This window comes from Apteryx mantelli, chromosome 3, assembly GCF_036417845.1.
Source record: "Apteryx mantelli isolate bAptMan1 chromosome 3, bAptMan1.hap1, whole genome shotgun sequence".
NCBI classification, from domain to species: domain Eukaryota; kingdom Metazoa; phylum Chordata; class Aves; order Apterygiformes; family Apterygidae; genus Apteryx; species Apteryx mantelli.
Genome location: NC_089980.1, coordinates 39,696,251 through 39,711,630, shown reverse-complemented (window position 1 = coordinate 39,711,630; position 15,380 = coordinate 39,696,251). Strand labels below are relative to the sequence as shown.

The 15,380-nt window shown below is 36.5% G+C and overlaps 1 protein-coding gene across 1 annotated transcript in view; it reads right to left on the bottom strand.

The window, feature by feature from the left end:
* Window positions 1–5,264: 5,264 nt before the first annotated feature.
* The window catches only part of PRKCE (protein kinase C epsilon), a 301,961-nt gene continuing 291,845 nt past the window's right edge, over window positions 5,265–15,380 (bottom strand). The window contains exon 15 of the mRNA XM_013943872.2: window positions 5,265–8,489. Coding sequence (XP_013799326.1) covers window positions 8,343–8,489 — 147 coding nt within the window. The 3' untranslated portion in view covers window positions 5,265–8,342. The remainder of the gene's footprint in view (window positions 8,490–15,380) is intronic.

The following is a 15,380-nucleotide window of genomic DNA, read 5'->3' as shown; positions in this document are numbered from 1 at the left end:
CTTCCCCTTTTGGTAACCAGCAATTAGTTAAGACTGGCTCTGTCATAATGTATAATTCTATCTAGTGTAGGTCTCAGATGGAGGATCACCAAGGCTTGATTACTTCAGTGTCCGTGCAAAAGATGGCATGAGGACATATTTGTGATCTCCTAACTTTTACATAATCCTTAAGAGAAACAGACTCATTTACAAGGGCATTACATCACATACTAACTATGGATATACAGAATAACTAGAGTGGAAAACAAACAAAAATGAAATCAATGACGGTTGAATTTTCCTATTTTTTCACTTAAATTAAAACTTAGTAACAGCATAGTCTTGTGGGTAGATATGGATAAAATGGTCCTTTTTAGGGAATCAGCTCAACAATAACTTTATTTCCGTAAAGGCAACATCTTACCACAATTCTAAAAGTCTTACCTACTCACAACAACACACAAAAATGGCATGTTTGGGTAACATTTCGTCTTACTAGGCTTAGAGAAGTGAGAATGTACATTGGCCCAGAGGAGCATCAGTATAGCATTGCTCCTGTAACTAGCATTGTTTTATCTTCATGCTGCCTCCTGTGGTACATAAGACACTAGATCAAATTGGTAGTACTGGATGGAGATGACAAGTGTAAGCAGTGCTCAACTCAGTTCTTAATGCAGTTCTCAAATCAGCAATAGACTCCAGGTCACTGACTTTCTCCCTAACCGTTGTTTTTTTTTCCAAGTATTAAACATATGTGTACAAACCTAAAAGTTCTTTAATGCTTTTCCAAATTTTGGACAGAATCTTGTGCAAGCATTTCACAATATTTACAGTGGTAGCTTGTGTTCCGCCTCAGGCTGCTGCTCTTATCTCCTGCTTCCATGGCCGTGATGAGGTAAAAGGAAAGATGGAGTGGAAATTATTTTGGCAATATATGCATTTTTCCAAACTGCTACGAAAACCTTTATCTTTCTCCCCTTCATTGTGGCTAACATGCCAAAAGAAGGGATATGCAAGAACAGAGTAACAGCCCCCATGGATTGGAGGATAATAGAGCATGTCCTATATATTGATTTTGTGAAGATTTTTGTTGCACACAACATTCTAATATGCAAGATAGGGAAAGACTGTCTAAGGATAGTTAAATATAGGGTATAAAAGCAGTTGGAAAACCAAATTGAGAGGGTAACCATCAAGGTTTACTGCTAAAATGGAAACCTGCACTGAGGGAGGTTTTTGCACTGGTTAAATTTCTATTTAACCTATTTTCATTATGTCCTGGACAGAAGCTGTTTTTATTATGACTGTGGAATCTAATAGAGAGAGTGCATATTAGATTTACAAATGACACTAATCAGGGAAGGACTATAAAATAATTGAGAACAAACTTAGATTAAAAAAAAAAAAGATGTAAGAATGTAATAGAAAACAAAACAGAACACGCCAGTCATTATAATAATCCATGTTGCATTCACGTATGAAACGCTGCATGTAATTCTAGTGCCCCTGTCTTTGAAAGGGATACTGTAGAACCAGAAAAGATTCAGACAAGGTTCACAGAGATGACCAAAACCATGGAATGCTCCTGTATGAAGCCTTTTTACAGACATGTACAGACATGTCTTCTGTCTGAAAAAGAACTGGCTGAGGAAGAATGTGTCAGGGATCTATAAATTTCTGAGTGGCACGAGAAACGTGAATAGTGAGTGACTGTTTATTTTCTTCCGAAGAAAAAGACTCAGGCAGCACAAAATGGAATTATACGATCGCTGGTCAAAATAAACAAAAGGAGACAATTTCTTACACAATGAGTAGTTCAGCTGTGGAACTCTTTCCTACAGAATGTGTTGCATGCCAGAAGTTTACATGGTTCAAAAACTGATTAGTCAAAAGAAAACTAATTCAGAGATATTAAATATAATAAAGACACCACCATCTGCTTTATGAAGACATGGAGTCACAAACTGCTGCAGGCAAGAAGAATACCATCTTACACTTCCTTGTTCTTGTATTTTTTCATGAGTATTTCCTATTGGTTATACTGCTTCAGTAGCTACAATCACAACCAACACCTTTTGATTTGTAATTGATGAACATTACTGGTTAAGCTACCGACCATTGTCAAGAATAGGATATTTGACCCAAGGGATATTTGGTTTGCACCCATATGGCTGCTCATCCCTTCTTTTGATGATACGAATATCTTATGTCTCTCAGATTAAAAGTTTTGCCTTCTTGTTTCTAAAAGAGATCCACTGTGATCTAATTCATTCTCACTGTTTTCTCTTCATGCCCGGGATTCTCCATGTTCACCTCAGATCTGCTCCTTCATCTTCCGAAGTCTGACTGAATAGAAAATTTTCATTTGGTAGGCCAGGGCTCAGTGATTGCTTCTTTTCTTCAACTAGAGTTATTTTCAAGAAGAAGTCTGTCCTGCATATACTGCATCTCCTACAACTTTGGGGTTTTGGGTCTGTGATATTCAGAGGTTGCAAAAGGTGACAAGATTGCCCCAAGATAAGACTGTCATATAACCTAGTTTTATTGTGTTGATCAGATTAGGGACATGAATGGTAATGGGCATTAGGAGTCCCATGTATTCATTTATTACTGAGAGAGAGCTCTTAGCCCCTGTTTGTAGCTATAGAAGCTCGAGGAGAGATCGATGCTACCTCAAACTAGTAGTGGACAGTATTATGACTTCGTTCTAGTAATTACCAAACAAGAACTATGACTGTGTAATATAAATATCACAATGAATTAACTTAGCATCATAAAAAGATTTCTCTTACCTGTTGTCAAATTTTGAGCATAAAATCAATGCATGAATTAAAAAGGTAGGATCTGCCTTCAGCAGATTATCATACTGGTTTTGAAACCAGCAGAGAATCACAGGAATAGCTAAAATCCTTGGTTTTTACAGTATAATGGTGTCCACTTCACTGTATGACTGTAAAATATGATCTGTAAAAGTTAGAAGGTAGACTGGATCTGTTACACTAATACATAGCTGACATCCTGGCTTCCTCCCTGCGATCCAGAAAGAGTTTAAAAGCCTAAACACAACGGTAAAAAGCACCACGCTCCTGCTGCATAAGCCAAACTTGCCCTTTAGTAGATGCTAGCTGCATGTTGGACATAAGGACCTCAAGAGTTTTTGCATCTAAAAGTTAAGCAAGAACAATGGGAAGTTAAATGTAAAGTTACCAGACAACTAAAAGATGTTCTAGTAGAGATATGGTTTTATTAAGAACTGTTCAAGCTTCTGGGTACAGCCTTGAAAATGTTCTGCTATCCCCACACTGCATGTGCCACACCTTGTACCTCTTGCATTTGTTTGGAGGAGTCTTTGCATCAATGATTTGACACAGGGCTTGAATCATTTCTATTCATCCTAACATTTTTACTAAGCAAAAACAGTCTTGGCTTAAAATTGTAACCAGAAATTGTTAAAAAAGAAAAAAAAAGGATAAAAAATAAGCCTTTATTTTTAAGTAAACAGACTGGTCTTTCATTTGAGCTCAAAACACAACAAAAAAGCTGAACCTAAGAGACTAGATTTGTGACTGATTTATTTTACACTCCCACCTCAATCCCTATGCATCTACACTGGAGTGACCCTGGAGGGACTAATGTGAGTACAAGGGTCCTCACCGAATAAAGGCAGGCAGCTGAAAAATTCCACCTGCTTTTGTATCAGACAATTTTGGGATCTGTGTGCCTGATCCCATCCACTCACCCCATAAATATGTGGTTTAGTCTTTACTACAGAACAAGAAGAACCAAAATTTTCTCCATCAGCATTCTTGTAGGTTTAAGAGCATGGCCATGCACTCGCTTGCAGCAACAGAGTATGGACACATGTTCTTAATTCAATTTTTTTTTGCTCAAACAGAACAGATGAAGACCCAAACTGAATTTTTGGAGTTTCTGTGAGCTGTCAACCTATTCAATGCTTCAGTTCCCCATTGAATACTTATTCTGATTTTCACCAGTTTGTTTAGATGCTTATCATGCTAATTTACTCATGTACCTGACTAGACTATTAGTAGGCTAAAGACATTTTTGACTGTGAGGTGATCTAAAATGGCAGGCCACAGAAGCAGATGGATACATACAGAGATTCTCTCTGAACTTTTAGTACCGCATTTACAACGTGCAGTGAATCGGACTGAGACTCATTCCTGTTCAAAAGACTCTTGTCTCTCCAAATCTTACAGTCCACCATGACAGATGAAAACTCTTCTCAATACGCATCACTTATGTTTTGGAAACCTGTGAGACTTTAGTACAGCATTAAGAGAAAACATGATGTGAATTAAAGTATTTGGAGACCAATGATATTTAATGTCCGCAGGATGACAGTTAAGTTCTTTGTATGCTTTAGATTTTGCCAAACGTACCCAGAAAATCAAGATGTTACACAGTTGTTTAACTGGCAAAATCCGTGTGACAAATTTATGCTAATGCTCTCAACACAGGATTTAGGATCTGCTCGTAGGTACCGAGTGAATTTGAGAAGAGTCAGTGTGAAGGAAAAAAATGGAGGATTATGCAAAAGCTGCAGTCAGTAAAAGAAAACACTCTTCTTTGTAATTTAAGGAATGCTTTTTTTAAAGCTAGGTAGTATACCTAGTAGTTTTGAGCCAGAGTCACTACCAGAGAACAGTATGCTGATCTACTGAAGTAGAACTTAAGAATTTTAGACCATGAAAAATGAAAGTATGTAAGGTTCAAACTGGAACATGACCTTCTGTATCCTCCTCACTTTGAAATACTTCACACAATGTCATATTGAAAGATTAAGTTAAATAATTTAATAAGTGTATGACCCCACTTAAATTAATTGAACTTATGCATAATATTAATCCCGCTATGTAATCCAGTTAAAGCCTAAAGCAGTCTCATATATTTATACATGAAATGCCTTACTGAAGTAAGTTTTAACAATGCAACTAAGCAGAATGCTAGGATCAGTCCGAATCCAGGGACTCAGTAACCATTATGTAGAGGGTAAATAAAAAAAAGTCTGTAAACTCACCTGCTTGGCATATCTGAGGTAAATGTGACATTGCCCAAGTTAAATGGAGTTCAGTCACTGTCACCTGTGTTTCTCTTCGGGTGTTTAGTACTTCACAGGATGAGCAAATCCTTCCACTGCAAAATGTCCACTCCTAAAAGACAAGCTCACGGTATTTTCTATGACATGTAACAGGAAAAATATTCATCCTCCATCTTTGTTTCTTCCTCATTAGGAAATACTCATGAAAACTTTGGGGAAAAAATAAGATTTAACATCATTGTATTTATTAGGTTCTGAAACAATACACATTCACATCCTTTTGAATACAGTACATTTGGCACAGTAATAATGTTTACGATGAAATAACACTAATGAATGGCAAGAGATTCAAATTACATCCATAAGAAAAAAAATTCTGTACAAATAAATCCTCACAATAAAAAAAAACTACCCCCCCACTGAATACATTTTATATTTAGCCAGAGCTATTCTGCACATAATTTAAAAAGAGGTAATTTGTAAGCCTTTTTTGGAGAGAATTATTTTTCAGTCTATGGAGAAAAACGTGTTTCTGTTTTTTTTGTTTTATAAAGTCTATTTGGGAGGAAAAACAAGAAACAATGGAAACTTTATAATAACAGTTATTATTATTAATAATCTTTTTGGCATTTTGCACTCATTTTACAAAGAAGGAACAGGAAAGATTTTACAGAACAGGCAGAAATGTAACAGAATGTCCATTTTTAAGAGTTATCTTTAAAAAATGCTCAAGGTAACAGACAAACCTTCTGATGTAAACCCAATGCAGAGGATCTAACTATTTATATCGAAGAAATATCTGCCCATGCAAGAGTTTTTATCTCCTTGACTTTTCTTTTAGCATCCCACCAAACAATGCAGGTGCTGAGGCCTCTTGAAATACAAATGTTTGCTAATTATCTTCATGTTAGAAATGGGAATATAGACTACGGAGCTTACTTACAAAAGCTTTGCGGGATGCTTTTATTCCTTCAAAAGAAGTGCTCATGGTTTTAATACAAAGGCCTCTCATTAAACAAAGAGTAGTGCACTATCCAATAACTTGTCTTCCTAGCCAGTCTACTCACCTACGGAAAAGAGCGCTTTAGCTTTGTGATCAGTTCTTGCCTGGATGTCAAAAGCTAACTGTGAAGAGAAATAAACAGAGCCAGTAGTGACACACAAACTGATGGGCAGTTCTACAATATATTTCTAAAAGAGAAAGAAATTTAAACACTGAGATGATGCGATCATTAAGATGTTTCTGTGCTGGAACTCAGCCCCAGAAGCTAGTCTTTCCCAGTACAAAAGATTACTGAAGATAAATTAAATTAAACTAAAGGCTTGATCCATTATTACACCTGTAGGCCAGACAACACATTAATTGATAGATCATAATATTTAATATTTTGAAATCATCATAAGAATATATATAATAATTACACCTGAGTTTTAAAAACAAAACAAAATGGAACTGAACGTTGTCATCAGTAACAAAGGCTAGGAGCAGCCAGACACAAAACTGACACAAACCGACTCGTCTGCTTGCGGCCAAGAGTCTCTCTCAAAGCCAATGACTCGCACTTTGCCCCCACAATTTGAAACATTCCTTTCTCTTTCCTAGCTCTATCATATCATAATAGAGTTGAAGAGAACTATACAAGAGATTTAGTATAGCTTAATATGTCTACATCTTTTTATAACAAAAACCTCATCTCTTTGACAGTAACTGGAACCAATACACATACAAGAGTATTGCACATGGACATTATTATAATTATTCTTTCATAGACTAACATTTTAATAGTATGCCTGAACATGCAGCAGTTGATACCTCTATATTCAATGAATTCCACAGGCCTTGCAGCAAACACTATATACAAAATCTCACCTGTACAAAAGGCAAAAAAGCTTCTTTAGTGCCACTTTGCCAATCAGAAGTATATATATTTTTGTGCAGCTGGAAATCCATGTATGACATTTAAAATGGATTCCAATGACCGCTCACTCAGTCCAGTAAAATATATAATAAAATGACCTCAGCAATACATGTACACAAAAAAACCACAGGGTACTCCTGGAAATATAAGTACATAACACTGTTAGCATATCTACAGGAGGTAACTTCACATTAGTAATATTGTCCACATGAGTTACCATTTCAATTAATACACAAAGAAAATCAATTTACAACTTTCAATAATGTCAGTTTGCAAATGTTTGATCTTCAGTATTTTAACACACTTCCACATAATGCACGTGTAGCCTTATTTTGTCTTCTAAAAGCAGATTTCTCATTAGATTTTAAGCATAAAAAACAACAACCACAGTAGTATTATGGTTTTGTAAAAGTGTGCAAAAGTAACACACTGCTGAGAAAATAAATATAAATAATTAAGAAATTATTTATCAACTTAGTTACAATGGAAAAAGGCAGATTTATAATGTTTATAATTAATTTTATATAAAATTAATTGTAAACATTTGCAACCTTGCCATCACATTAATGGTTCATTTGAATGGATATTAAATTTTGTAGCATGGATAGTGCACCCAGTTGCCTGAAAAACTGTAAAATGTCTATGTATAGCAGTGTTAAACTATTACAGGCTTTTTATTCTTTAGCCCTTTAATAGCTATCCGCATAGTATCTAATTTCCTACTGTAAATAGAATTTCAATTACCTTTGTGTTTCTTATTCCTAAAAGTTTTCCATGAATTTTAAAAGGAACTTCATCAAAAGCCTTAATTAGCTGTGCTTCTTTTTCTGGACAGTTTCACTTTATGTTTGTACCCCCACCCAATAAAACATTCATAATCAATAATCCCACCTCCAAGAAAGCAGACTTCTTCACTTACCAGAAGGCAATATATTACTTATGTGTTCCATATTTGAGTACAGATCTCACCATAACCACCAGTGCAGGAGAAACAGTTCTCGCCTTCTCAGTTTAAATACGTATGACAATTAAATAACATGATCTGCTAAATCACTTTTAATAGCATGGTTCTGTTTTCCATGAAAAAGATGAAATTTTGTCCTTTGGGGAGATCTTATGAACAAAAGAAAAGTTGCAAATGTACGGCAGTGTGTTACATCTACAATTTCTGATACAAAATTGTTTTGCATTGCTTTGTGAGACAGAAATTAAGAGTGCTTTCAGGTCAGAAGATTAAAGGAAAAAACAATAAATATATACTTTAATTGGGGATATGGGCTCAGGGTAAGAGAAGTAGTTCTTGATCTACTGAGTCTCAGTAATTTGACGATCTCTTCAGAATCACTTCTTGCAGCATCATTCATCTGTCAGCCTAATGTTGTCTATGGCAGTAGCTCTTCTCCAAAATAAGAGAACCCTTTAAATTCTTCTTGATTGATTTGTTTTATAATTGTCTCATCCACTAGCGTTAATACTGGTTCTTCTCGTGTAAAGTCTTGATCAAAGTTATTTACATCCCTTTTGGTTTTCTGAGAAGAGAAGTACAAATAAGGTGAATGGTAAAATAGCACATTAAAACAAAAGGTGCTCTCCCTCCTCCCGTCCTCCCCCCAGATAGGCAAAATTTTCTGGAATGATTGAAATGAAAAAGGAGCTACTTCACACAAAGAATAACAGACGTATGAGAGAAGCTACAGGAGCAAGTACCATAAATGAGTTCAGGAGAGGCCACAGAAGCAAGTACTGTAAATGAGTTTGCAGAGACTCACTGGTCTCTGACAGGTGAAGGAATAGCAGGATGATGATAAAGCAGGAAGCTGAGATTAGGAATAGTTTAAAGAAGGATTTAGCATAGTAGGCGGTATGGCTGTTTCCTGTTATGTTTGAATATAATGGTATCTCATTTGAGAGGCACATGGAGAATTGATTTCCCCACAATATAGCCTACTGTTTCAACTCTAATTTATCTATTTCTCTACATCTGGCTATGCTTGGCTTTAAAATTAGATGCATACCTCACAACAGATCTCAGTCCAAAATCCTTGAGTTCAACATTGGCAGACCAAATTTCCCAATGCAGCTGCACGTGACCCAGAGCAATCATGGCAAAGTGTGAAATTCTGGCTCCAAAGAAATAATCTCAGAATTCTTATTAATTTAAACGATACCAGGATTTCCCCAGTGAAGGCTAAAGCACACTGGTCTTTCAGCTGAGTCAGCTCAGCAAGGTGCAATTGTGCATGTTTTGTTGGGATAAAACATATTAACTAGAGACAGAACTGGGAAGGCCCACCCATTTTCTTTAGGGCACTGATGACAGCGACTAGCTGTAACCACTTACATGTGAAAAACTCAAGTCAACAGGGGAAAACGTGCCATCCTCAGGTCATTCCCCTGAGCTCTGCAGTGTTCTTGTATTCCACGTTAGCAGTGTATTTCAGAATTGGAACAAATATTCTTTATACTTTTTTGGCTGTCTGTCTTTTCTCCTTGTTTCACGAAATCTAATAGGTACCTGAGTGATACTTAATTGAGGTGCACTGCCACTACAAAAACTGTCTTTGTGTCCATCCTAGACATGTCTAAGATTAAGGCAATTACCAGAAACAGAACAGCTATTTGACTTGCAGAGTAAAATGATAAAATCATAAAGTGATACATCATGAAGTAAGTACATTCATGTATTCCATTGGGACATATGCCTTCTTTCAGTATAGATAAATTTTCATATAAAATATACATACTAAGATTTTTTTTCATCAGCTCTCCTGAGGCACTAAAACAAATAGTTTTCTTTCTCACAACTCTAAAATGGTAAGAATTCTTTGTAAGAATTTTATAGATGTTACCTATTGTAGCAAAAAAAATGGTCTATAAAAGTTTAAGACCTCTCTGACACTTGTAAACCAAGTACTTTCTAAGTATGAGCAAAAAAACCCCCATATCCTGTTTCTACAAAATTCCATTAAAAGGAAAGGAATATGGATTTAATAAACACACACATATATATGATTATGTTGTTTGCATTTAAATCCTTTGTAATATTTACTCTGTACATAAAGATTGCAAGTAAAGTGCATGTGATCCATATACTTCCAACTGCATAAAGTCTATGGGACACAGCTTGGGACATTATGTTTTTTCCTAGTCATCTGGGCAAATATTGCAAAATAAGAATGAAATCCCACATGAATTTTCAAATGCATTACATTTTAACTATGTCTATATTCTTCCTTTTCCCCCTGTCCTCCCATAGTATTTTCACAGTTTCATACAATGAGTTTGTTCCAGGAACAGTCACTAGAGCAAAAAGAGGTAAGTGAATAGTTACAGAAAGTAAAATTCAAATTCAGAACTATAGTTATGTGCAAGAGAAATGCAACTATACTCATACTTTAACCATTAGATATTCAGGGCAAATAAGCTCTGGACTGAGAACAAATACAGTATACATTGTTTTCAGTTTTTCATACAGAATATATTTTTGAAAAGCTTTATTTCCTTTCCGAAGCTAAAATAATAGGATGGTAAATTCCTCAAACCCTACCAGGGGCAATTATTTCATAATGAGCTCTTTTCCAGAAAAATATCCTTGAGATTTGTGAAAGTGGTAGGGGCAAAAAAGTTCAGACGAGTACTTTTGAAAAACCGTCCCAACACTGATGTACCTAAAACCTATGGACTGACAATCATAGCACTTCCTGTAGAACTTTGAATTCCAAGCACTTCTGAAACAAAAAACAAAGGTATTTGCTTAGATTTAAAAGCCTAGTATTTCTAAAAATCTGCCTTTAAGACTGAAGAAGGAAATAAAACTCTTCCCTGTCTTAGATTTAGAACCAACTCCCTTTCTCTTTGGCAGCACAGATGTAAATCACCCAGCCTATTAACAGGACAAATATGGAGCAACCTGAAGGATATACTCCAGCAAGTCTCTAACTAACCAATTGATCAAGTAAGATAAAATAAGCCATAGGGCACAAAAGTGAATGGATTAACTAGACAAAAGGCAAAGAGTTCATAACAAGTGCCTCTTCTCAGCAGAAACATTTATTTGAGAAACCCTCCTTAGTAGCTTATGCAATTTCTTCCTGAAGCTATGACTATTTTGCAAGGCCCCATCTACTAAGAGGAAACAGGTCTGGCCGCATTTCTGCTACTATCTGGCACTGCTACTTTAATGTTCTTGCATTGTGAATACTCTGTAGGCCAACAGCATGAACAAATACATAGTTGCAGCATGAGGGCTCAGGATGAAGGGCTGTGGCTGTCTCCTAGCAGAGAACCTGAGAAAAGAAAGAGATCTGCAAGGTATACAAAAGTATACAAAAGAAACAGACTGCTGCTATTATCCAACTTTGAACGTTCAAAAAATCATGAAGAAAAACAGAAACATCTTTAGCTTGGCTGACAAATGCATCATTAAAAATGCAGTAATTAAATGGGTGGGGTTCTGTTTACTTACCCTATAGTTTCTGAGAATTTGAGACACATTATTTTTATGTTTTCAAAGTTTTTTTCTAGATAAAACACTGATTTCTCAATTTCAAATTTCAAATGACTGAAGGAGCTAGGGTATTAGAAAAGAAAAGAGCACCTAACTATTACAAGACTCTGATACAGCCATGAGCAGCAATGGCACAGAGGGAGGGCTCCAGTGCAGAAACCCCTCAAAACCATAGCTGTCCACCGAGGCACATAGAAACTTTATTTGGTTTCAGAAGCTATTTTTTTTCTCTACATTATCCAAACAACGTGTTTTCAGCATGTGTCAATGCTACAAGAGAGGAGGAGGCAGAGCAACTGCACAGCAGCTTCCCACAGTGGTTGCCTGATTCCCGGCCGCGCTGAAACGGCATTAAGGCAGGCAGTGACGGCAACCATTCTGCTTTTGACGAAGAGCAGCACCACTGCCATGGCACTTTTAAGGACTAAAAGTGATATGACTCCAATTTTATACCTCATCTGAAAGAGGGCTCACAGTATCTCTGATAGTGAGAAAGAATAGTGACTTACTACCTCTTGTGCAGGAAACATGACAGCTAGTTGATCCTCCCCCCTCCCAGCAATCTGAATTTTGAACATCTGAGCACTGACCTGGTGAGACCTGCTTATCTTAGGAGATATGATGGAACCTGCTTCTTGTGGCTGATATTATCTGATCAGATCTAACACTGTGTTGTGCTACAGAAATAAAACCTCTTTCTGAACTGGGCCCATAGTGTTTTGGACAAAGGAATGTTATTTTATGAGTAAAAATGCTTAAGTATATTCTTAAATCTCTGCATTTTATTACAAAAAGATTATAAGTGACTTCATACACATTAATAAGCACACATTAAACAGTGGTTTTCTGAACTTGATTTAGTTTCACCACCATTTCAGTGAAGAATTAATTTTCTACCTGCATTCACAGACTCAAGCTTAGAAACCCCCCCAAAACATGCTTAATAAGCTCTCTAGGACCAGGGATTATCAACCCTGTCTGCTAATGATTTCTGTTGAACCACAAACCAATAAAATACTAAATGACCCTATATGAATTGCAGCAGAGAGAAAAAAAAAGATTTGATGTTCTTATCACTGAAAATGCATTAAGAAGGGTTAGAGCTTCCCCCTCATTCTGTTACTCACTTGAGGCAAACGTGAGTGACAGGAGCCACCCACTTCTGTTAGACTGGAAGAGCCGCAGAAATCACTGAAACAATGATTTTTCAAGCATCTGAAACAAGGCATTCCAGGAACAGGGAAATCAGCAAAGCTTGGCCAACTCACCAGCTGTGTTGGGAGGTGAAGAGGCTCAGTGGACTCTCTGATGGCTAGCAAGAATTAAATTAATTCTACAGCTTGGCAGCATTAATAGGCACCTATCTCTACTCCATTATTTGTTTTCACTTAATTTGCTGAAAATCATGGAAACTCTTTCAAATCCTTTGAAAGCTCAGTGGCTCCACTAAATTAGATTGGAGTTGTCCAGTGAGTCCAAAGGATACTCAAAGAAGAGGAAAGAAAGATGGAAGTGGCGGCTACAAAACCAACACTGCCACAAAAGTGTCAGGAAAATCAGCTAAAGATGCAGATTTACATGATGCTGATAAATATAACTGTAGGAAAAAAAAAGGCAGAACTCTACTCCTCTTTAAATCAATTAATACATCTCTGCTCAGTTTAGCAGGATGAGGTGCTAATCCCAGAATAGATAGTCAACACAAGTAAGTGAGGACAGAAATGATTATTACAACTAAGAACCAATACATTAGTAGAAAAAAATAAAATTATTGTGCTATTATACTCTTGAACAAGTGGACCTTTTCACACAAAATATGTACCAAACTTGTCCATGATCTCCACAGCCTGAAATACTGTCATCACTGTCCTACAGATGCAGACTGGCCCTTTTATATGACCGAATGAAGTATCTTTAACTTTACTTCAGTGCAATACAGTTTGCTGTCAATAGCAGCTCTTGAGTCCTCTCTTATGTCTTCTGGCCCACACTGAAATCCTGGAGTTTGTCATTCTTCCCAGGAACGTTTCCGGAAAATCCTTTTAGTGCATACATGGCTGTATTAGCAGCACATCAAGCACAAGACGGGCTTAAAACTAGGTAGGCATTAAATCTGGGCAGGAGGTTGCTACAATTTTCAGTGTGCAGCTGTAGAGGCATGGGACAGCAGCAAAGCAGGAACAGAACAGAGCAAGAGTTGCATACCAAGACTGGCATCTTTTCATATGTATTACATGGTATCATTTAATTTTACTCAGAACTTTGCTTCAGTAAGAAAGAAAAGGTTCCCAGGCTTGATGCAGTATCAGCAAGAAGAGATTCTTAGATCAGGATGATCAGGGTTTGAGTATTTTGTATTTACCTTGTCACTGATAAGATTTTTAGATAATTTTTTCAAGACAAATGGAAACTAAAGACATCAAACAAACTGGTTTGAAGCACAAGTTTATGTGGCTAACCTCACATATCACTGTCCTCTCATTCACCTCTCTTCTTTATGATAACAGAAACCACAGCACAGGCAGAGATCACTTTGCACCAATCAACAGATCTCTTTTCACAAAGGTGAAGTAGTTTCTAAAAGGTTGAGGACAACTGATCAGCACTCACTTTCACATCTAACTCTTTCTACATATACAGAAATTCAGTATGAATATTGTGAAAGAAAGAGGTTGAGAAGCAAAATACTTCAGGCTTGTCTTCCTTTTTATCACTTTGATGCCTTTTCACAGTATTTTCATGCACTGAGAATCCATATTAGTATTAAAAGTATTTCCTAAAATATCTTATTTCAGAAGATATGAAATATAAAATACCAGAATAACTTTACAATTTATTAAATATTTTCAGTATGTCAGTTACTCTAGTCACGTGAAAAGGATCTACAACAGATTAGACATAAACTGTCAAACAAGCATCACTGCATTGTATTCAACTGACAGTTATGATGATAAAAAGGGTTTTGAATCAAAATAGTTTTTAACAAGTATACCAACATTCATTACTTTTAAGCTTAGGGTGTGATTTTGTGCTCCTTGATTATTTATTCCTTCAGTAGATGCAAAAGACACAAAATTAAGAGAAACAAGTGGGAAAAAAAAAAGATATTCAGCAAAGATTTTAATAGGTAATCAAACAACATAGGAAAATATGCTAAGCTATGTAGTCCATAATTCAATCTGTTATGGAAGTACACAGACCTTTAACAGGCAACAAACTAATTCACAGAACTATGAATTTTAAAAGAGATCATTTGTGATCCAGTAAGCTGAAACCACCTTTATAACCAAATGCCATCTATCTTTCCTGGGAACGTAAAATGGGTCAAGTAGGAAGGGGGAATAACCTACACAATTGCCCAGGCTTTTTCCTACCCTACACCCCAAAAAAACACCACAAGAAAACAAATAGCAAAGGAAACAAACAACAACAAAATCCAAGCTCTGCGTGTTCACTGACAAATCACTCCATATTCAGAGTCTGGGAAAAGAATCTCACGCAGCTGAAGCCACTGTAAAAACATTGTTCCCTATAGCCACACTTGGGTATGGTTTTAGCACTAACTTGTACACAGCACTAAAGCCATGTACTATATACCAAACCTGCTTTGTTTACAGCCTGACTGCTAAAGTACAATAGTAATCTGAGTGTAAAACACCAACGGAGACAGATTTCACAGGAGCTACTAGGGTGGCCAGCACTACAGGTTTCCTGCCAGTGGTTAATCCTTTACCCTCAAAATCCATCTTGGGGTAAATACTGTCAGGACTTGTTTCTGTTAGGACTTGATCATGACATAAGTACTGCACATCAGCTATGCTATGGTAGCATATATACCTGTTTTAGAGCAAAGAGAAATTGCAGAGGAAGAATGCCAACTTCTGAATTTCCATACTGTTTTTTTCTCTTATGG